Genomic DNA, 23,735 nt, shown 5'->3' with positions numbered 1-23,735 from the left:
TACTGTACAATATTGTATTGAATTTACACTTTTGGTCCTTTTATATAGCTATTCTCTTAATTTATTGTGTTTGGTATTCAAAAATTTTCCGATATATGTATAAACAAAAAAAGCATAAAAATTACAATTGTACTTAAGTAAATTTTTGTTGCCAAAAATGTATCGCTGTTTAAACCTTTTAATTTTATTTTAAATATTTTTCAGCATCATCCCTAATTTTGTTTCCATATGTTCGTAAATTTAAATTTCGTATCCAAAAGTTAGTGTTATAATTTTGCTCGCTAGATGACCACACAAATGTTTGTCGTAAGTTTCATATCCAAAAGCTATGCGGTTAGCATTTTACCCGGTAGAGGACTACACAATAGCCTAAATCATACAAAAGTTCGTCATATATGCATTCTTGCACATCATCAATTTCGTTCCCTTATTATTGTTAGTTAAATAATCGAATTGTTTAATATAAATTTTAGTTTTAAATGTATATAAAATAATGGCAAAATTGATAAAGTGGTAGCTCTGATGAACGTCTAACTTATACTTTATCTATAGTGCACATTTATTTTCTTTCTATGATTTTTTCTATGGTGGTTGCTGTCATTTTAATAATTAGAATGTTTTACGCAATCGCGTATATACGTGCTTATAACGGACTTATTTCATTCGTGCTATCTTTTTCGTTTGCACCTTAATATTTAAAAACAAACCTCAACCAGTTCGAGACGCGTGTCCGTGTGTGTATGTTTGTACGTTATATGCTTAGATTTTCCAGATGATTCTGCGAGTTTGAGTTCCGTGATTTCTAGAATTGCAATAGAATTATCTAACGACACTAATGTTCTAACCCGTATTTAAAAACCTGTCGAAGTGAACTTAACCTAATAACGAAATTATTCAAGTGCAGTTATATACTAACTTTTGTCAAGGATTAATGAAGACTGAATAATGCCATTGCCAAAGGCTTCCTTTGTAAGTATAATTTTCATTAGCAACTAGCGTGTTTTTTTTTTGTAATTTTCCAAGCATGCTTCTATAATTTATCCTACTAACCCGCTTCGTTTTCATATATATACATACATATATGTACATGGGTATTTCGTGCCATTTGCACTCATATCATTAATATGCATAACTTCACTTTTTAATAAGCTCTCTCTAGATATTAACAATCCAAAAGTATTATGCCTAATGTTTTCAAAAAGGGCGTGATTCATACCAATTGACCATAAATTTTACAATGTGGACTTAATACACCTTAATATGCCAATTATATACTGCCTATTTAAAGTCAACATGATACTCATATCCATTCTTTTTATCAAAATATATTTTGCTTACCTATAGGTAACCTTTAAATTTAATTATCCTATTATAAGGAAAATAAACGAGTTTTAAAAAATTCTCCCAGGAAACGCAAAATCATGAATTGGGCTGTTGCCAATTATATGCTTGAAAATTTGCGTACTTAAAGCGTGCATATTTTTATGACCATTTATATGCAAACGAAATTAAACTGATTCTAACAGGAAATACGCTTATACATTTTATTTTTTCCGTATTTCGTATAAGCCGGTGATTTTAACATTAAAATTTTCGCTGTAAAATATTTACAATTATTAAATGTATTCTATATTCATATACTTATCAATATTTGTACACAAGTAGCCGCAATCAGTTTGTTAAGTATTGTTTATTGCTACTTTTTTTTACAAAGAAATATTTCTTCCACTTAATTAAAGTTAAAAATGCCAGTAACATTTTACAAAAGCGTTTTCACATTTTTTAACTGAAAAACAGACTTAAACCTGTTTAAAAAAATAAGGTAATTGTAGAAATATCTAAAAATATCATTTATGGAAGGCTACATATTTAATATACTTAGTTATAAATGGGTACCCATTTTAAATCAATTTTGGAGCTGCACTTGCAGTGCATTTTTGGCTTTTACAGTACAAATTTGTATGGTACCCACTGTACATAAGTGTCATTCTTATAAAGTTTCATCTTCTGTCAAATTTATTTTAACAATCAAGCGTCAAACATATAAAATGCACATCTATGACATCATTCCTCGTGGCCGGTTTTGAGTTTATATCATATGATAATGTCGATGATAACAGAATGTTAAAATCGAAGTAGTTACCGAATGCGAGACGTTTTTTTAATCTTTCTAATAAATGTCACATTCCTAATAGGTAGCAGTGCATGAAGCGTTATTGTTCATATTTCTTCGCGGCAGTATTAGTATTACAAATTAATTATTGTATGTGAATGTTACTTAGAAAAACTAAAGTGATGTGAGGAACTTTAACGTAATAGGTACCTGGAGACCTTCAAAAATGGCGATCAGTTCCGGTATTTAAAATGGTTAATAGCCCTTTACTTCGTACAAATACAAGCATAAAGGTAAAAACTATACGATTTAATCATAAAATGTACTTGCAGTTAGATTTAAATTACATATTAATGTACATATAAATATAATGTATAAAAACAGAAACGACGGTACTGTTTCTGTAGTAACGCTTATGTAAAACGAAGGAAAAAAGTTATAGGTAGGCATATTAGAATGGGTAGTATATTTAGAAAGTGTTGGTACAGGGTGCAAATGGTAACATCTTGGTAATGTTAGATACGATACAATTTTAAAATGTGAAACTTACCCTGCTCCATTTTGTTAATTTTTACATGGACTATACGTATAATACTTAATAATGTTAACTTGTTGAGATCTAAAGTATTACTCATCGATCTATTTCATTCTTACCTACTAATTTGTCCATATTTTACCTGTTTACTAGTGGTAGTGGTTTCATAGGTACAATTTACATAATTTTCTAGCGTGGGTACCATACAAAGAAACAAGTAGGTGTTGGTATAATATCGTATATTAATTAATTAAAGGTTTCGATCAAAAACGTTCTATTTATTCTTTAAAATAGTGCAATCTAGTTTAAATAACATTACAGTATGTATCCGGTAGTTCAAATGTACTATTTTAAAGAAAACGGCATCACGAAGCAGTATCGTCACTGTCGGTGGCTTTACATGAAATCACATTAACATCATCATATTTGATCTTAAAATATTAACATTCGGACAAAGCAGAAGGTTTTACAACACCTTCAGACTAATTCCTCTTTCTTATTAGTTAAATAAGTAATACTTCTATATTTGTAGAAGTTTTAATGTTCATGTAGAACACAAATCTATGTAGAACTACTCTTAAAAAACTTCTCGTAAATCGAAACAATTGTCGAATTGGCAAAATAAATTGAAGCTAGCTTATTCATTCTTTGGCATTACAGCTGATACTTGTGCATATTTCATGTAATTGGCTACATCTCTTATTGTTTATTAACTGTGACGTTATTGCAAAATTATCTTAAAAATACTGTATCTCCAATTCAGCCCCTGTCCTTCTACCCAGGTAATTGCTAAGCGCGTTTCATACACCTCTAGGTCACCACCTTCATTTATTCAGTAACAACGGCAACAGTCTTTTCTTGCTTGACATTTTCTGTTCGAGTGACAACGAATAATACGATTTCGGGTAGTGTGATAGAATGCTTTTTTTCACAGGGTCTTGCCTAACCTCTTAACGTCTTGCATCCGCAACTCAGCACACACCCAACTGATTGAAACGGTTATGTGAGTATTTGAACATTAAAAAAAAAATGCTTTTAACGCAATCATGGCACTTATTAAATATAGTACACGCTTTTCGTAAACTCATTACTATATATCGAAACAACTTTACTAAATACCTACATATTAATACTTTTATAACATTATTTGCGATGTGTTTACCCCCCATACGAATGTTGCTTTTTACTATTCTATATGCTTCGCTTTAGCTTTTTTCTGATGTCATCGTACAAGCATACGTATCTATCCGTTTGTTGAATGTTGAGAGCAAATACACCCCTTTCCCTGTCTGTATGTACCCTTGTCACTGAGTTCCTTCTTTTTGTATAAACGAAGGAAGGAAGACTGTTCCTCAAAAATCGCTTAAAAGCAGCATTAATTATCATACTCATACATATAAGCACTTGTGCAGAGCGATTCATAAAGTATTATAGGGTTGTTCGGAAAGTCATTTTGCCATCTTTCTGGTTGTAGCATAATTCCACGCTCATAAAATTTTTGGTCTTTGCTGGCAAAAAACTGATCGAGGAGGTTTTTGACCTCACGTGTTGTTATTCGCCGATTCACATCAACTAATGCCTTTATCGCGTCTTTATCAGCTCTAACCGGCCTTCCCGAACGTGGTGCATCTTCGACATCAAAATTGCCGGATCGAAATTTAGCGAACCAGTTCTGGCAATGGCGTACTGTCAACACACCTTCTCCATACACATCAGTCAATTTCTTTCTGGCTTAAACAGCATTTTTACCCTTTCTGTAGTAAAACAGTAAGATATGTCGAAAATGCTGCTTATCGCTCTCCATATTTAAAAGGGCACCAACCAAAAACTACTGCGTAGAATTAATTGAAATTTTTCACACACAAGCCTTGCTATATGAGCTTTCAAAGCATATAAAAATTATACGGCTTAAATGTGAAGTTGGGTGCAAAAGAATACAATTAAATCCTCTGTCGGGAAAAAACGAAATGACTTTCCGAACAACCCGGTAGATTGGAGGCATTAATATAACACTAGTCAGTCGTCATGTCTTAACGTCATTCATTGTGGTGGTATCCGTTTCATTGTTCTCCCAAGCGGAAAGTTAGCACATCGAAGTTTTATTTCTACAGTACAATGTAATTTAGCGCTAATTTATTATTAAACCCAAAAATTTGTAACTCGAGCCTGTTACTGGAAAATAGACAAAATGCTAGCCTGTCGTCAAATTAGCTCTATATAGGGTTGCCATACGTCCGGGTTTCCCCGGATTTGTCCTAGTTTAGAGGGCATCCGGGGAGCGTCCGGGTGAGCCTTCATTTGTAGTCCGGGTTTAAAAATTTAAAGTCTTGGGCCTCCCGCGACATACCCACTGTGCTCGCACACACCACGATCAACCGACGAACCGAGTCGCTATATTCACCGTCCCCCCACCCCGTATAACTTATTTTTTTTAGGTTTCATATTTTTATAAGGTTTTGTTTTCATAACAAAGTATATTAATAATTTGAGTTTTATTTTAAGGATAAAAAATCTAACTGATTATTAAAACAATTTATAACAAACTGTAATAAGATTCTGTTTTGTTAGGTACATTTAAAATGATGATAAAAAATGACTAAATTTAATTTTAAGGTCTGAAAATAAATAAAAAGTTGATTTATGACATTTTCAACGCTTTTTATTGCACTGACTATGTTTACAAAAACCTGTTGACATGTCCGGGTTCTGGACTCTGAAATCCGGGGTTTTCACGCGTCTTGTCCTGGTTTCCAAATTTTAGAGATGGCAACCCTAAATATATCTCTAATTAGCCCTTCATACTTCAGAAGGTATCCTATCACTAATGACTACTTATGTCTATTCTATCATCTGTTATGTTCTTTAAATCGTGTTTCTATCGTCTTGCCTGTTTGTCCTACATAAGATCCGTTACATTCTTTATAATCGCCACTTGTTTTTGAACCGCAATTATTTTTGTGTCCGTTTGTGGTTAATTGTTAAATTTTAACGTCATTTTTTTTTTTGAAACATTGACAGAGAATGCTATATATCGGTATATATTAATAAGTCTAGGTGAACGACCTTTTGAATTCCCTTTCCATTGAAAAATTTACAAGACACAAGACACACGCTCGTCTGTAATTAAGAGGACAAATTATTGTTTGTCTCATAAATTTCACGTGCTCGCGTTTGAAACGGGATTGTTAAATACTGAACGGAGTTTGAATTTTTACTCGTCACCGGGACGAATTTACAGGCTAATATTTAATAAACAAAGCTCAAATCGGTATCCAAGGGCTTTGTAATTTCGAAACGGATGGCGGTTGCATTTGTCCGAGCATAAATTAGGCGGTCGCGAGTACGTTAAATACAAAATATCGAACAAAACATGCGCGGCATCTATTTAAGGATTAAGCCTGGTTACGCTAAGTCCTCCGTTCTTATAAGTTTATTCCGCGAGGCATTAAATGTATGCCAAACGGCTTGGTAAAATTCTCATAATTGTTTTAGACGCTCCAGATATGTTCGACATCGTCAGAAAATTCTCTCTGCATACATAAGTTTTAAAGTAGTATAATTTTAAATCCCTTCGTTAGTTTCGCATTTTTATAATAAAATGTTTATCTACATTGATTTTACTGAAAGTAAAAAGAGACAAGATGAAGAGGTTGATGCTACTAGTCATTATCATCATCTTTTTCTCCTCTTGCTTCAGGCATAGGTAAACGAGGTGACGAGAAAAATAATTGCAGATTTCCCTGCTCCAGATCCAGCCACTTTCCAGGGCTTAGCGGCTGAATTTTTAATCAGTTTCTCAAACAAGTACCTTCTATCCCCATTCAGCCACTTTGAATACTTTCCTCTCTACTCGTTTTTCTCCCTTTATATGCATACATTTTTACAAATTTGCTTCAAAACTACCTGTATTTATATTAAATAACATACAAAGTAGATCGTCATCTCTACCACTACATTAAGATAAAATGAAAATTTTTGTTGTATTTTAATGATAAGCAGCAAGTAAAAATGGGACATACCTTTTCTTTCTCTCGTTCGACTCCTGGCTGCGGCTGGAAATGGCAATTGAGGATGGTCCATGGACCCTGTCCCCGACATTCCCGAATGGGCGTCCCGAAAATCTCCAGTTTCCGCCCAAACTGAAATCAAAACTCAAAATTGCTCGCCATAACAACAAAAAACTACATAAACAACCACATTTGTCTTCAATTGATTTCATTTTCTATAAAAATATCTACAACAAAAATTTAATCAAAAAAATGTAAATTTTAATCGTTTTCAATGGGATATTGCTTATATCGAAACTTCTCACTAAAATTTAATCAAAAAAATGTAAATTTTAATCGTTTTCAATGGGATATTGCTTATATNTAATAAGATTCTGTTTTGTTAGGTACATTTAAAATGATGATAAAAATGACTAAATCTAATTTTATGGTCTGAAAATAAATAAAAAGGTAATTTATGACATTTTCAACGCTTTTTATTACACTGACTATGTTTAAAAAAACCAGTTGACATGTCCGGGTTCTGGACTCTGAAATCCGGGGTTTTCACGCGTCTTGTCCTGGTTTCCAAATATTACAGATGGCAACCCTAGCTCTATACATAGCGTACCTATCTCGAAATAAAAATGGCGTAAAAAACTACTGTAAGGATTATAATTTGTCACTACAAGATTTCCATTTCGTCGCTAGTCCATCCTTCAGATTGAAGGAACGCTAAGGTTGCAATACACGTAGCGTATCTCGGAATAGAAATGACGTAGAAAAATATAGTAAGTGCTACAATTTGTTGCTGAATGATGGTACTTTTACCCATTTTGTCAGGAGTCCCATTAAAACCCTACGCCGGGCCACTACTTCCTTTATGTATTTCTGCAAAAATCTCACATGGTCCATCGAAGGAAAAAAGTGATTTTTCGTCTTTACTAGTCCTAATCTTAAACCCAAACAAGCCATATTTAGATTGAAACCTTTTAACATCTTAAAAATATGCTGACAAAAATTGTCTTTTTCGAGATTTGAGGTCAAGGTATGTGAAATTCTCGGCATGCTAAGGCAGTGTGAGTCCAGTTTTAAACTCATTACATCGGAAATAGAATCTCTGATTTTACGATTAGTTTTTTGATTGATGTTGACCAACCAATGTTGTCTCTGCCGGTGTAATAAGTTTCATTATATTTAAATTTTTCACTGTACAAAATTGACGTATCTATACAAAACTTTTGCACTTGGGTGTACCAAACGCGCTAAGCGCTGTTTCAACGAATTACATTTTTGACTCGTATCGAAATTAACGAACGACCGGGTTCAAGGCGGGTTTTATTTATATTTGTCCATGTATTATTAATGCCACAAAAATTTCTGAAATGTATTTTCCAAACCACCACAGCACAGTGTTTTAGAAAAGTTTTTCTAGCGTATTTCTTCATGAACGTGTTATTTGTCCAGTATGATTTTTCAATATTAAAGCATACAGGGTGTTAAACACTTTAAGGAAATTTATGTGGGAAGTTGTGAAATAATTGCAGCTGATTGTGAGTCAATTTTATTTGCTTTAGATCTCGAATCAAAAATTGTACATTCACTTTTGCTGTAGAAACTTGTCCACAACAGAAGAAACCAGTTTTATTGTACATCAATCAACATAATTTTGAATTATGTTTTTCACAGCGATGATCTAATGCAATAGTTCTAACAGCCATTCGTTTTGGCTGTTTACCTTTGTTCAAATGTTTAATTTACTTAGGATTATACAGAAATTTTCGAATTCTTCAATTCTTAATTCGAATTCAGTTTTCTAATTTTTTAATAATCCAGTTTTTTGAATTAAGTTCAAATAATAGGAGCTTTTTTGCATATGTGGCTATGAGTTTGGATATTTTATTGAAATTGTGGAATACTTAAAAGGGTATTAATAATTATAATTTTGAAATTACTTAATATTTAACATTACTGACAAAATTCTAAGGAAATCCAAATAGGACCTAACTGAATTATCATTTGAACTCTATATTCTTATCTCCTAACAAAAAATCCTTGATTTGATATTATTTTTGATGAGTAAAAGTTTTAATGTTTTAACCAGAAAATTAGTATTAAAAACTGCTTTAACCGAAGGATCATTTAACAAATGAAAATTTTTTACTTGCATACACTTATGGGCGAAAAATAGACGATATTGTTTGATTTTTACGATTCACCTTGAATTTGGCAGCATACAGTTGACACAACATATTTCTAAAAACCCCTAATTGATGTTCATGTAAAATTTTATCCTGCGAGTTACGTATAAAAGCTTCACTAAAAAAGGATGTTTGTTCTTCAATTTATATTAAAAGCGTCCTTGATGTCGTTTTGGTATCGACTGTTTTTTTTTTGTGCTATAGAAAATATTAACCGAAAAAGGTATTAATTTTTTTAAGGTCATAGTTCGTCCCTAAACGGTAAAAGGACGTTGATCCTTGAATATGTTCGATAAATTTAGGTGTAAACGTATACAAAATTATTTTTTCAGTTCATCGACTAAATGTCTTGTGTTATTCAATTTATCGTTGTTTATAATTACTATAATAAGCCCGTAATTAAATTAAAAAAATTACGTATAATTTATTGTCAAGTCTTAATTAATATTTCCCTTAGTGGAAATACTAAAAATAAAATTGTCGTGTAGTCGCAATTTTTAATCGAATGAACTATTGCGTTAATTTAATATTTGGGTATTCCCACAATTTTTAACTTAATTTCGTTACCACTAGATGGCCTTAGTTGAATGGAAAATATTTACAATTATAAGTATTGCAATGCCCTTTGAATGATTATTAACCTCACCATAAAAATTTAATTGCATCCTAGTTCGTTTATTTTAAACTGAGAAAAGTAAGTACTTAAAACTTTTATAGTTGTTTAAAATTACTTTTAACAGTATTTCCACCGCCCTTGTGCGTCATGAATGATTTTTGGTACGAACGTAGGTATAACATATTTGGAATTTAAACGACAATTAATTAATGTCGCCTTTGGTTAGTTGGCTTTGGTCCTACATTGATTGTTGTTGGTATATAGCGAAAGTTTAGTGATTACTCACACTGTCTATTTGGGAATCAAATGAAATCCAAACGGGTGCCGATTATTTTTAGATCGGACAGTACAAGAACAAATTAAAATTTATAGGAACAGCCGCCTTGTCCTTTTTATTTGTATGTTTGGGTGGGTAGTAGTGGTTGACTTGTTTTTTTTATTAGTTTGAATTGTTCACAAAGTTGTACGTAGAATTACGACATTGTTTCTTAGTAATTAAAAACTAAAATTTTAAAGACAATATACATTCGCGTATATGCAATTCACCATCATAAGGTCGTCAATCCAAGACTGGTTTGGACACGCACTTTCACTCTTTCCTATCCTAAGCTAATCTTCGCATTTACCTAAAACTGGAACAACCCACATCCTTAACTATTTGCGAACAGTAATCTAATCTAGATCTACCTCTACCCCTCCTAACCCTTGTTTCTGCCTCTAATATATCTTCTGACTATACCTTCATGCCTGATAAGGTGTCCTACCAACCTATCTCGCCTGTTTCTTATGGACTTCTATAGAGTCCTCTGTTCTCCTATTCTTTCTATTATCTTTTCATTTCCAACCTTCTCTACCCACGGTAATCTCATCATTCGCCTGTAACACCACATTTCGATAAGTTTCTGTGTTTAATAAAGTGCATCTAAGATGCATTAGTTTCCAATACTAGTCGATTTCTTTTTAATTTTAAATATAATTAGACTGCAAAAACACTGCACAAACTTTATTAGAGCTTTTCTTGACCTTAAAGCCATTATAAAAAAAATATAGTACAACAATGTTCTTGAAAGTAAATTTTATTCGTTTCAGTAAAAACATTGTTAAGTATTGTGTGTGTTGCATAATGTGTTCGATGATAACTATTTAAAGGTCAATTTGTGAAATATCACTTATTTAATATTGAACAAGGTTAAAATAAAAAAAAATGCGCTATTTATAAGCCACAGCATAGGCATAATATTTAATCTGCTTTACAGAAGTTTTAGTATATGAATAACCAAGATGGTTTGCCCATAAAATTTCACAATTAATTAACTTTGTACAATAATGTCTCAGTACAAACCAGAATCATAAGAGATTTACATCTTAACTAGTTACAAGGAAGTTGAAATAAGCAATTATAAATTTCCTTAATAGAACGTGGGCTCTGCAGTAGGTGTTGTTTACAAATTTTCGTTATTTATTCTTCTCCCCTATCATTCACTTTTGTAAACAATACTATGACGTAGTGTCGGCCATCATTCTTTTCTAATTGTTGCTGTTGTCGGCCATTATTCTTTTCTAATTGTTGCTGTTGTCGGCCATGATTCTTTTTCAATTGTTGTCGAATTGTCACTGATGTCGGCCATTATGGTTTTTTAAGAGATATGATAGTAATCAATGATTAAAATTTAAAGGAATTGTTTGTAAGTAGGTATGCAACGCATCGTACACTTCAGCATAAGAAATTGCTGATACTAACTACGTAATAATACAATTATCCCTATGCTGACAGCACTCATAATTTTTTTGTATATAATATTAAGAAAGAAATTATGATAAATTTATTGTTTTTATGTTTTCCATCACTGGTAATACAAATTAATTTAATTGCTTTTAAACGCGTATTTAATTCTTGTTTCAAAAACTGAATAACTTTCACTGTCCGAATTTGGAATTGGAGCAGGAAAAATTCTCGCAGAAGTGGACCCGGTTTTACTCCTCGATCCTTTTTAGGCTTATCCAGTGTTTCTGCTTTTCACTTTGGAAGCAAGTAGGACGAAATTGTTTCTTTAACCTCGGATTTTTTTATATAAAAAGCCATTAAAATAAATTTCGGTAGAGGGTTCTTTATTTGGTAAAAAGAAAGTTCGCTTATTAGTAAACAATCACTTCATAACATTAATATTTGCTCGTCTCCTTGACAATAACGATAAATATTCTCCCTACCGCTGCTGATTAACATTGATGGACGATAAAATAGAAACATTTGAAATGCAAAATCTCTTTTTATCACATGAATGCACACGCATTAAATATGTATAAAAATTTTATCAGAAATATTAAAAACCAGTTGAAATTTGGACGGATGAATACAGTTGTACATCATATGCCAATCAACAAATCCCCTATCCCCATAACCTAACCCAAACCTTTGGTTCACACAGGCCAGCCATGAAATCTCTCAGTATGGTATAACCTAACGTAATCCCGTAATCACACAAACCAATTCCACAATCTTCTCTCATTGTCAGCATAGCCTATCGTAAGCCCAAAGTGCATAGCCATACTTGTAGGCTCAAAAGTAGTAGATAGTTTCATTCCTTTATTAAACGTTTTAATTGTCTGCTATATCCATAAAATCCTATCATCAGCTACCGCAGCTCCACAAAAACTTCGTAGAAATGTTTAAAAAAGAAGAAACCTTAATGAGATTCTTTAGTCATCTTTACGTAATTCATCTCACCAAAATTGCAGAAAAAAACTATTACTATTCTGAAATCGATATTTCCTTCGTTGGTATGTATAATAGAAGTACCTTTATGTGGAAATTCAAGTTAAAAAGTAATTGTTTTATAGTTTTGTTGAACATAATGAGTCATAATTAGCACGCGTTCAAAAACAATCAGGTCAAAACTACACCTTGATATTACAATTGATTGTCATTGAAATTGGACTGTTTGCAATTGATTGACAAGTGTTTACAACGTAAAGTAGGTATCTTTAATGTCATCTTTTATGAAAATTGATTGTGAGACGATATAACGGTACGGTTCATTGGTGTTAAGGTGGCTTCCCCCAGCCCGTAATATTGCAGGCCGGACCGCACCAACTCGCTCGAAAAATCGCGCGGAATGATTCGTGATGGCGCATTCGATCCTTCGCGAGTTTCAAAAAACTGATACTCAAAATTTAGTAAACAAAACTTTACTTTAATCGGTTTTTATGATAACATCCACCAACGCCTTTTATTCTTTTGCTTCTTGAATTAATATGAACCACTAGACATAGCAAAAGCTGAAGTAGCAACGTCATTCTTTTTTCTTCACGCGACATTTTAATAATACTGAAACATAACTTCAAACTCATGAAGAACGTGTCTATGTATATCGTGGGAAGAGATCTATCTGTAATAAAGTCAGGTCTGTGCTAATACGGGCCGTGTGAAACCACCTTTAGTATGATGTTCAATTGTTGTATTAATCATTATAAATAATTCGCTCCTTTCAATTCAACCCAGGCAGTTTCATATTTTTTTTGTATGTTGCACAAGCGAAATTTGGTGAAAAAAATTGTAACTGATATAGACAATAAAGTAAGTAAACAAAAATATCATTTCGTCCAATGTTAGAGAGAAATGTACTTAGAAAGTGTATCATTTTAAGAAACCGATTAAAAACAAATCTATAATAACAAATTTGTATCGGGATGTATAATTATGTTGACGTGGTTTTTTACACTAACGCAAATATTATTGTGTTTACTGTTTTTCTTGTTAAAATTCATTAGGTCACCATACCTTATTTGACAGGTAGCACGTAATTTTACTTGCGTTTTATACGTTATTTCATTTATTAACAAATGTGTTTCACAAGGACAAGGTGAAGGCTAATGAGGAATTAATAATTCTAGATACGTACCAGTTTAGTTACTGTTGCTTTCACATGGTTCCAAAATAAAAGTAATTAAAAATACAAAAAATTAGAAACAAAACGAAACAAAAGTTTTTTACCATATTCCTACCGAATATACGTAATATAACTTCGGGGACGATAACTTGGTCCAATCCAAAGCATGGCAAATGCCTAACTTGTCACTTCGGCCCAGTCGTGATTGACAAGCTTAGTCCACGACAGGGCACTAATGTCAATATCAATGAACAAAATTAATCGTATGTACTATCAGACATAACTTGGCGAAAAATTAATGTACCAAACTTTGACTTGAAGATTGTCCAATCTTTGCTCCAGTATTGACAAACCTATACTTGGTTATCCATTAGCCGAACATCATCATCATAAGGTCGTCAGTCCTAAGACTGGTTGGACACGCACCTCCACTCTTCCTTATTCTGAGCTAATCTTCACATTTCCCTAAAACTAGAACAACCCACATCCTTAACTATTTGCGAACAGTAATCTAATCTAGGTCTACCTCCTAACTCCCGTTTCTGCATCTAATATGTCTCTGACTAGACCTTCATGCCTGAGAAGGTGTCCTACCAACCTATCTCACCTATTTCTTATTGACTTCCCTAGAGTCCTCTGTTCTATTTTTTCTAATACATCTTCATTTCTAACCTTCTCTATCCACGGTATCATCATCATTCGCCTGTAACACCACATTTCGAATGCACAACATTGATCTAATATTGACAAGTCAATACTTGATTTCCCACTAATGGTCCAGATTTTCCTACATAGGTTCTTACCTAAAATATTATGTTACCCTTTATCCTCCCTAAAATCAGGAGAAACAGTACATTCGGGACAGGGATGCACAAAATGAAGGGATATTGTACAAAATCGTATTATCGGAAATATTGTAGGACACCCCCACCCGTAAGTTTATCTTCATCGTCTTCGGCTCGGGGGGGGGAGTTCATACCCGGTAGGAAATACTGTACTTCCCTTGGTTTTTTTTTTTTTTTAATATGAACTGTTATTTCTGTAATATTTTCATTAAGAAAATCTGTATCAAATCACACACAATTTTTTATTTATTTAAAAGATTCAAGATCTGGTTTTCCCAATTCTTTGCGCTAAGAGTTAAACCCATCTGTTATGGATCATAAAAATTGTAATATTCCAGTAAACCATCGTGCATTATTAATTTATAAAAGAATAATCTGGAATGTAACGGTAATTAACGAACTTGATCACTTCACTCCTTTTTAGGTACTTTATTTCAAGCTAGCCTTGAATCGTCCTGTATATAAAAAATTCTTGTTTCATACGTCAGATGCGGTAGTTGAAATGATAAAGACTTGCCCATAATAAATAAAACTTACCTGTAAGTATAAGAGCTATGGGAACCCGACCTGCTTAAATAAGAAGAATTAATATATTTAGATGGTACAAACACACTGTTTTATACCGAAAAGTGGTACATCTTTAATGTCACTATAATCATGTACGGCGTTTTTAGTATCGAGATCTCTTTTAAGTCGGATTTCAATTACAAACATCTAACAATATAATAAGTTGTTATTACCGTTAATTATATTACCTTTAAACGTTATAAAAGAATAGTGTGTTGAACTGACGTATGAGAAAAAGGAAATTCTCTTCAGTCTAACTCCAAATAAGATTATACGTAAACGTGACAGACGCCTTTTCCATAAAAGGAATCGTCCACTTTACCTGACGATTGATGACGAGGAATGAAAATATAATATGCACACACGTGTATTATAGCCATGTGTTTTTGTACGCATACATGTATACTTGTATACTTATTATGTAAATTCATTTAATTACTATACTGTATATCTTGCCTTTTTATACGGTTGTATATCATGAACGAGTGCAGAGATAGGATTTTTCATTTGGATGAAAGAATAAAAAGGCCAAGGCATATTGCTAATAATGAATAAATCGAAAAAAAAACTATAGAATAATCTTCAAAATTCTTAAACTGGTCAGAAAGGTACGCCATATTAAAAAACAAAAAACGATTTTTTTGATATACAAGTCGATTTATTTCAATTTTTACACCTTTGAAGCAAAATATTCAAAAATTGATTATAAACTAGGTAAAATTACAGTTTAAAAAAATCACTATTGTGACTAAATTTTAACGGCTTATAAATCCATAAACATAATTGATATATTAAATAATATTAATTTGAAATCATTTTTTCGATTTTTTTATTTACCCACTACAAACTACCTCAAATTAATGAAGAAAAAAACGAAACTGCCTCTCCATAATATGATATGAAAATAAATCCATAAGGCAACACAACTACAGTTTTTGTTTCTGTGGTATCTTTTATGAATAAAGCTGCACAAACATTTTCTTCCTGTTTATCCCTTATAAGGACCACATCAATCATTTGCACCCAAGCCAGTTGTCACAGCCTTTAGCGACAAACCAAGCCAGCCATGTACAGTCCAAGTGTCCAATTTTGGTACAAATTTATTGCTTTCCGTCTTTAGTGCTTTCGTGTTATGTATAATNTTTAATATTCCCTCATTTATTTGAGGTAGTTTGTAGTGGGTAAATAAAAAATCGAAAAAATGATTTCAAATTAGTATTGCATATTAATCCACTATTAAGTAACTAATAATGTCATAGGATTTCATATATTTAATTATTTTAAATAGTATTTTCTGACATTCTTGACAATGTCATTAACAAATTCCTTCCATAGTGACAAATACGAAAATTGTCATGATGAAAAATAGAAGAGGTAAGACGCGCCGTAGTTACTCCCTTAGCACACCCGCATAATTAATAAATAAAAGCACGTCTTACTGATGAAAAAATTAAGTAAAAATACCATGTGAACTAATTACTTCAGTGCCACTGGCACAAAAGAGACCGTTCTGAATAATATTTCACCTGACAAATAAAACAGAATTAACTTTTCATTCGGTCATCAATGAAAGTATTATTAACTTATTTCCGTTGCAAAATCGAAACGCTTTTAACCTAGGGCGAAATGGCTTCTTGTCGGAGTTTCCTTGCTGTTGGCCAAATATCGACTCATTGCAGCTTTCTTGCCAATTTTCTCCAACTATTATGCAAAAATAGCATAATGCGTATTGTCGACGTGATTTGAACACATCGATTTGTGTAACCACACTTCTGTAAATTGTAAAAAGGGAGATGTACATGTAGATATTCGAAATGTAGTTTTACAGTGGATAGAGAAGGTTTTCAGCCATGAGACATATATATTAGAAACAGGAGTTAAAATGGGTAGAGGTAGACAATTACATTATTGTTCCACAGTTAAAAATGTGGGATGTTCTAGTTTGAGTAAAGCGAAGGACTGACAACCCTATGATGATGATGATAATAATGACATATTATTACATCTTGAGTTACATTACCAACAAGTTAATAACCAAACAAAGGGATATTCTATTACATATAATCATCAAACAAAGGCATGTTACGTGTTTAAATAATATAATACTTGCATATACGATACAATACGTAAACACTACTCCAAAGTTTCGTCTATTATATTTACAACTTCTTTTAAAAAAAGATTACGTACGCATGAATCGACAGAGGAATTAAGTCATTCGAAATTTTTGAAAAACGAAAAAGTTTCATTTTATTTGTCAATTTTGTTGCGTGACTGAAAGTTCGCACGTGCTTATTCATTCGACGATTCGACCGCATTTTATTTTTGTATAAATTAGTAATACGAAAAGCAAAACAGTAAACAGAAATCCTCCCACCTATATTGAACCACGACCAACGCAAACGCTAAAAGGGAACGAGATGTGAAGCGTTACACAGCGCATTTCTTACCTCGTACAGCTCTAGTATTTTCTCGAAAACGGCCAGAAAATTCTACCCCCACTTTGATCCCTTCTTATATAGGATTCGGACGCTCTTTATTCGGTTTGAGTCGATAGAAATCGTTGAGCGACAAACGTCCGTCTAAATACTACCAAGCGCGCAAAGTAATTTGAAAAAGTTTCAAGTCAACACGTTTAAAAACTCTGTGAATCAAGAAGTGTTTCTTTTTTTTTTTAATTTTTTTGTAAAGAAGTTTGTGTCTCAGTTTGTTTATTGTAAAACTTGTATTTGAGCCTAAGGGCTCAGTGAAAACATGGAATCTCCAATAATGGTAGAAAACTTTGCGTCTATACCCATTAGGGTAGAACATACCAATGGTGGAAATTACCACCCTGAACCTATGGAAGTAGATAATGTAAGTTTTTCCCTTTCCATTTTTACCTTTTCACCTAGTAAATGTTTTTTAAGATTCTTTTTTTTTTTAATTATATTAATATCCCTTGTATGATATTGTGGTTTTTGTTTTCATATGAGTACGTAGTCATTTCACCGCTTTTCTGCTTAAAAATCACGTGCATGTAAAAGTTTTGCTGGTACTAATTACATTAAGCAAGTAACAATAATTTTGCCTAAATGCATGTAACTTAAGTTTTACAATACCATATATGTATTTTATTTTAAATGGAGAACCTTTAGAATCAGATAAAGTCAAAAATTAACCATGTTTTAGTCACTACTCAAAATTCATACCAAAATATCTATTTTTTTTTTCTTAATTTGGAATACAATTTTTCGATAGATTCCGTCTTAATTTATTATTGTATTTTATAGAGCGGCTTTCCTTTCGACGAAGCTGACTTTGATAGGAGTGACGCTTCATTCAAATCACATTTAGATGACCTAGCTAAGAGGCATCCCGAAATCGCCCAACATTTTAACAAAGAGTTCCCATTTCGGTCAAACACCTGGGGCCATAAAAGACGTGGCTCTTCTTCTGGCAAAGACGAGCCAAAACCGTCTTTTCCCACGGATGACTTTCCAGATTTAAAACGCTTCACAGATCGACCATTTGGATCACGATTCGAACGTTTTGGTTTTCCTTTCAATAGGACATTCGACGGTGAACCCCATTTTCGACAAGAGTTTCAACAGCCAAGTAACGAGCAACCAAGTGGTAGCTCACAAAGGCAACAACAAACAAGCAACAATCAGACTCATCAGCAACCCTCGACATCTTCAAACGAATCTCGCCCAACCGAAACTAGAGCTCAGGAAAGTTTTGACAAGCCTCCTCAAGTTCCTAATCAAGATAGGGGTCGCAAACAGCACCCTTACGTACAACAAAGTAATACGACCGATTTAGGCCAGAAACAAGAGGCTGTGAATGAACCACGAGGTCAAAGATCCATGTCTGCTCCTCCAGAAAACAGATCTAACCATCCGCGGTACGTGTCGAGCATCAACATACCCATTAATGTTGAGAGAGGGGGCGATGGAATGGGATCTCAGCAGTCACAGCAGCATCAGCAACCTCAACAACAACAACAGCAATCACAACCAAATAATCAATCTCAAAATCAGTCCACCCATGAAAGGGTGATACCGATTATGGTAGAAGGTCGTGATGAACCTGTGATACCTAGAAATGTGCATCAGACGTTCTCCTCCCCTCCAAAACCTGAACCAGAAAGGGTTTTCAGTGGTGCGAGACCAAGTCAGTTTGCAGGATGGCCCAGGAACGACACTCATTTCTTCAGAAATGACCCTTATTTTCAACAGCCACCCTCCTACCAGCATCACCAACAACAACAACAACATAAACCCCCTGAGGAACCTTTTAAACAACAACATGTTCCTCCACAACACACTGCTGCTGCTTCCCCTCCACCTCAACAACAAAATCGGCAGCCAACACCTCCCAAACAAGAACAAGCTCACTCACCAACTCCTCCTCCCTCAAAACCACAGGGTAAGCTTACACCTATCGAACAGATCGAAGCAATCCAAAAAGATGTAGCTAATCTCATGACCCAAATTGAAAACTTCAATGGAAAAACGAAAGACAAACAGTACTTGTATTTGGATGAGATGCTGACAAGGAACCTAATTAAACTTGATGATGTACAAACTGATGGTCAAGATGAACTGAGGCAAATGCGAAAAGAAGCTATTAGAAGCGTGCAGCGATGTATCAGTGTACTAGAGTCTAAAGTATCCTCAGACAAAAAGGAACAAGAGATGGATGTTGAACAAAATAAGAATGAAACTAACCAATCTTCTGAGGAACAAACCATGGAGGTAGAAAAAACAGAACAACAAGTGAAGTCAAATGAGGAATGTAATACTCCTGTAACCAACAAAGATCACCAGAACCCTAGTAATGATGAGCAAAATAAGACAAATGAGGAGTTAACTGCCTTAGAAGTATCAGGAAAGGCAAGATCTGGATCAGAAGTTAAAATCATCGAAGACAAGAAAGAGGGGTCCCCAATGGACGTCAATGTGGAAAGTGATTCAAAGCCCAAAACTGAAGAAAACACTAACAATAAACAAGAAACGAGTGATATAAAAACAGAAGAGAAAAAAGAAGAAAGCGCGCAAGATAACAGTGTTGTTGAAGTAAAAGAAACAAAAGATAAAAAGGAGGAGAAAAAAGATAAGAAAAAAGTTAAGAAGAAAGAGAAAAGTGAAAAGAAGTAAGTAAATACTAGTCAAGGAAAAGAAATAGTTATTTGCCTTTGAAGAAGCTTTTCGCTTTTTAGTGTAATATTATTGTGAGTTTGTGTTTTTGTTTTTTATTTGATTGTAATATTTTATTTATAACTTAAGGATTCCAGTATGTGCGATTGTGAAGTTGTCGTTTTGATTTGACCGTCCAGTTATGGTTATTTTTTCAGCATTTTATACTGATTAGTCAGTATTGTGCTAATTATACAGTGCTTTCAAATAAGTTAATATTAGCAGACTCGGAGTTTGCATACACGAATTCGTTGCATTATATGTAAATATTTGCTTCTTTCAAATAAGTGCATATTTAACTTTTTCAAACTACAGCTTTAAGAGATGCATAATTCTTTTTAACATAAATTGTCAGAGGTAACATTTGAAAGTATTGTACATAAGACTATTGTCTTGTAATATAAATATGTATTTGATTTTATTATAAGAACAAAATGTGTTTGTGTCTGATTGTTAATACCACTTTTATAGTGGTAGTTACCTGTAGTGTACCTATAAATTTTGAAATAAAAGATTTTCTTTCTTGTTTCATCAAATTGTTGATGTCTCCACTTAGCAAGTTCCAAAAAGATGTAAGTAATCTTAAATAATTAAAAGAAATATTTAAACATTTTTATATATATAAAATGTTAAATTGGATTATATATTTTTGATGGCTTCGCCAATGGTTTATTTTTATCGTCATTATGAGACACCCTGTATGTTTTATATATTCATTAAATTTTGGGATTTATTTATCATTTTATAGAAATCCTCTATTTGGTTAATTTATGACCTGGTGATAAGAGCTTTATCGCATTTAAATAATAAACAGAATAACAACTTTCATTCCATATAATTTTACACCATAACTACAAAATTAGAATTGAAAATGCGTCGTGCTCAATATTTGTTTAAATTTCAAGAAAAAATTAAAAGTAGTATGTTAGTAGTAATTCCAGTTAAAATTGGACAGCATAGAAAGGTGCAAACTGCTTCTGCAATAAATGAAGAAATCGAATTAAAAAAACTTGACGGCAAAAACAGTGGTATAAACGTTTTGTGCTTAAACCGTCCAAAAGCAAGAAATGCGTTAAGTTTAAGGCTAATTGATAATTTCCAAACAACTCTCAACGATGTAAGTTGTGACCAAAATGCTCGAGTTTTAATTATAAAAAGTTCAGTGCCGCGTATCTTTTGTGCAGGTAAACTATAAATATATATATATCATTTCGGTCAAACACNAGGTCTTTATTTTTTCCCTTTTTAAAAAGTGTTAAAGAAATGTTTAAATTTAAATAATGGAAGAAAAATAATCTGTAGAAATTATAGATTTTTTATCAAAACTAAATAAAATTTTATGCAATATTGAACAACTACCAATTCCTGTTATCGCCGCTTTAGATGGCATTGCCCTGGGTTAGTTAATGTTCTTAATTATTTGCGTAATTTTTCATGTTTTTTAACATCCTTTGAAGGTGGTGGCCTAGAAATGTCGTTATCTTGTGATATTAGAGTGGCCTCAAAGAGTACAAAAATTGGTTTGGTTGAAACCAAACTGGGTATCATTCCGGGGGCAGGGGGTACTCAAAGGCTCTCTAGGATAGTTGGTCCTGCTGTTGCCAAAGAACTTATTTATACAGGAAGGATTGTAGATGGGACACAAGCGTATAATTTAGGTAATTAGTTCGTTGACCAGAGGAACATGTTTCAAATGCTTCATTTTTAGGCATTGTAAATCATATCGTTGATCAAAACGAAAATGAAGATGCCGCGTATCAAAAATCTCTACAAATAGCAAATGAAATTGCCTCTAATGGTCCAATAGCTGTTAAATTGGCAAAACGTGCGATAAATATCGGCTTACAAGTTGACTTGAGTTCAGGTTTGGAAATTGAAAAGGCTCTTTATGCTCAATTGTTACCCACGAAGGATAGGATTGAAGGATACTCCGCATTTTTGGAAAAGAGACAACCGAAATATACTGGGGAATAAAAAATTTTAAATTCGGAATACGTTATTGTTTGTGCGTAAAAATTTTATTTAAACGAAACAAAAGAGTTACTTGAAAATATTTTAAAAGCTAACATGAAGAAACCCAAAAATGTTTTTTATTTTATATTTGGTATAACGGTATCATTTCAAAATTAAAATCTAATAGAAAATAAATCCTCCATTTATTAACTTTTAAAACTGCATTATATACAATAACCAATATAAATTATAATTGCATATTTAATGTTTTATACATATGTAAACACATTATAAACCAAACAACTTTTTAAGTTGTTCTTTTGTATCTTCTGGACTTGTCACTTTGTGTCCAATGGTCCTTATATCATTGAAAATTTCGTAATCATTTCCACCCATGTCAGTCTTATCTCCAAAGAAATGAATTTCATCGAAATTTTCGTTTTCTAAATGCTGCAAACAAAATGTTTTGTCCCAACCATTTGGGAATACATCAAAACTTATTTGTCCACCAATACTATATGTTAAACCAATGTCTGGAAATTCCTTTTTAATAGCTTCAATCATTGTTTTTCGAATACCATGTATTTTATCATATCTCTCAAAGTCGTCCCTCTCTTCTTGCGAACAAGATCGTCCAATAGGGCTTATATTTAACATACCAGCTCGAAATTCAACAAATGTCCCCCTTTTAACCGGTAACGTTATTTCAGATAAGTATCGCAAGACAAAATTTATAAATTTCTGCAACTTTGCTTCACCAATAAATTGTTGAATATTTTGTTTCCCTACTAGCTTGCCATATTTGTACTGCAACAGTCCATTTTCTGGGAAGACGTAATCAAATTTATAAATTACATCATCTCCGTTCATTTGCTCAGCTATCTTTTTAAAGTCGGAACCTCCTACGAGACCCAATTTACAATAGGGTCTTATAGTTTTTAAAAGAAATTCTTCTACACATGGTTCTATTGCTTGCCGTGGCTTTGTTAATGTACCATCAACATCGAACAAACATAAAATATTCTTATTAACCATATTTACTTCCTACAAAAGTTAATAAAATGATAATAAACATTGTATTTTTTTAAAATTCCCTTTCCAAAAAAAGTTAGAAAGTTACTTTCTAAACATTCTCTTTCAAAAAAAGGGTTACAACCTTGTATATATACTTGGAACTTTTTAACAATGTGGGTGAATACTTGTGCGGTTATATCCGTGTTGTTGTGTTTAATTATTCAAGAAAATTGTGCGAAAACTAAAGATAAGAAGAAACTAAACGCCTTACTTATTCTAGGTAAATTTTTAATAAAACAAATCAACTACTTACACGTCACTAAATCGTAATCAACAATCACAAAAAAACTATTTTGTGTTACAAATCAGGTCTAATAAATAGTTTTATTACAATGTGTTTCGACACAAAAGTACTTACTGAATGTTGTAATTTACATTATTAAGTATTCTGAATTGTTTTGCTTTGATATTTTCTTCAAGGCATTGTTGCAATCACAAAATTTGTAGGTTATCTTATCAGTGGTGTAGCCATTGTTAATTTGAAGGGTGTAAATAATATACAAAACAAACAATTGAAATAACGAAATTATTTTTGTACAGTGTACACATATTTTTAAGTATACTGTTTTAGACTAAATTTATTATTTTCCTTTATCATTTTTTTTGTTCATTACAAATTAATAACATACAGCGCAACTTTTCGGGGAAACCCGTACACAAACTTCAAAAGTATTTTAATTTTAAGATAAAAAACTGTAAATCAAGTAACTGTAAAGCAATATTAAATACATTTGTTTACATTTTCATAATTATTAAATTATTCTATTACAGCTGACGA

At 32.6% G+C, this 23,735-nt stretch overlaps 4 protein-coding genes across 10 annotated transcripts in view; 3 read left to right on the top strand and 1 right to left on the bottom strand.

Annotated features, from left to right (window-relative positions):
* Nucleotides 1–571: 571 nt before the first annotated feature.
* On the top strand, nt 572–20,461 carry LOC108737245 (BAG domain-containing protein Samui). Of its 4 annotated transcripts, XR_001937834.2 has the most exons (3): nt 572–969; nt 3,583–3,651; nt 18,023–18,112. XR_001937834.2 is itself a non-coding variant. In XM_018469979.2 (2 exons), the coding sequence occupies exons 1-2, from the start codon at nt 946–948 to the stop codon at nt 19,889–19,891; spliced, it is 1,893 nt and encodes a 630-aa protein (XP_018325481.1). In that variant the 5' UTR covers nt 653–945; the 3' UTR covers nt 19,892–20,461. The 4 variants fall into 4 exon arrangements, 3 of the variants coding, with proteins under 3 accessions (XP_018325481.1, XP_018325480.1, XP_018325479.1); XM_018469979.2 differs by lacking the exon at nt 3,583–3,651 and having other exon boundaries at nt 653–969; nt 18,023–20,461; XM_018469978.1 differs by lacking the exons at nt 572–969; nt 3,583–3,651 and adding an exon at nt 2,115–2,406 and having other exon boundaries at nt 18,023–20,461.
* A 767-nt stretch (nt 20,462–21,228) lies between these two features.
* Nucleotides 21,229–21,922, top strand: LOC108737247 (methylglutaconyl-CoA hydratase, mitochondrial; the record flags this gene model as incomplete). The annotated part of the gene is made up of 3 exons (XM_025980129.1): nt 21,229–21,328; nt 21,388–21,588; nt 21,639–21,922. Coding segments are annotated over 3 exons (567 nt in total), but the record flags the coding sequence as incomplete, so codon positions are not given.
* Nucleotides 21,923–22,067: 145 nt separating this feature from the next.
* LOC108737246 (phosphomannomutase) lies at nt 22,068–23,422 on the bottom strand. 4 transcript variants are annotated; one of them, XM_018469981.2, is made up of 2 exons: nt 23,316–23,422; nt 22,068–22,927 (listed from the first exon to the last, which is right to left on the bottom strand). In XM_018469981.2, the coding sequence occupies exon 2, from the start codon at nt 22,916–22,918 to the stop codon at nt 22,172–22,174; it is 747 nt and encodes a 248-aa protein (XP_018325483.1). In that variant the 5' UTR covers nt 22,919–22,927; nt 23,316–23,422; the 3' UTR covers nt 22,068–22,171. The 4 variants fall into 4 exon arrangements, with proteins under 4 accessions (XP_018325483.1, XP_018325482.1, XP_018325484.1 ...); XM_018469980.2 differs by having other exon boundaries at nt 23,211–23,410; XM_018469982.2 differs by lacking the exon at nt 23,316–23,422 and adding an exon at nt 23,040–23,203.
* LOC108737232 (N-sulphoglucosamine sulphohydrolase) overlaps nt 23,290–23,735 on the top strand; it is a 3,499-nt gene continuing 3,053 nt past the window's right edge. Inside the window, exon 1 of the mRNA XM_025980116.1 lies at nt 23,290–23,307. Within this exon, the coding sequence (XP_025835901.1) occupies nt 23,290–23,307 (18 nt within the window). The remainder of the gene's footprint in view (nt 23,308–23,735) is intronic.

The sequence above is a fragment of the Agrilus planipennis genome, unplaced genomic scaffold (genome assembly GCF_000699045.2).
Source record: "Agrilus planipennis isolate EAB-ADULT unplaced genomic scaffold, Apla_2.0 scaffold176, whole genome shotgun sequence".
NCBI lineage: Eukaryota > Metazoa > Arthropoda > Insecta > Coleoptera > Buprestidae > Agrilus > Agrilus planipennis.
The sequence above is the reverse complement of the archived record's forward strand: the minus strand, read 5'-3'. Positions and strand labels throughout refer to the sequence as shown.

Bases quoted from the DNA above. Each gene is read 5' to 3' on its own strand.
- LOC108737245 (XM_018469977.2), top strand. From the start codon at position 17,505: ATGGAATCTCCAATAATGGTAGAAAACTTTGCGTCTATACCCATTAGG. The intron at 17,607-18,022 runs GTAAGTTTTTCC...TGTATTTTATAG, and splicing joins AACCTATGGAAGTAGATAAT to AGCGGCTTTCCTTTCGACGA.
- LOC108737246 (XM_018469981.2), bottom strand. From the start codon at position 22,918: ATGGTTAATAAGAATATTTTATGTTTGTTCGATGTTGATGGTACATTA.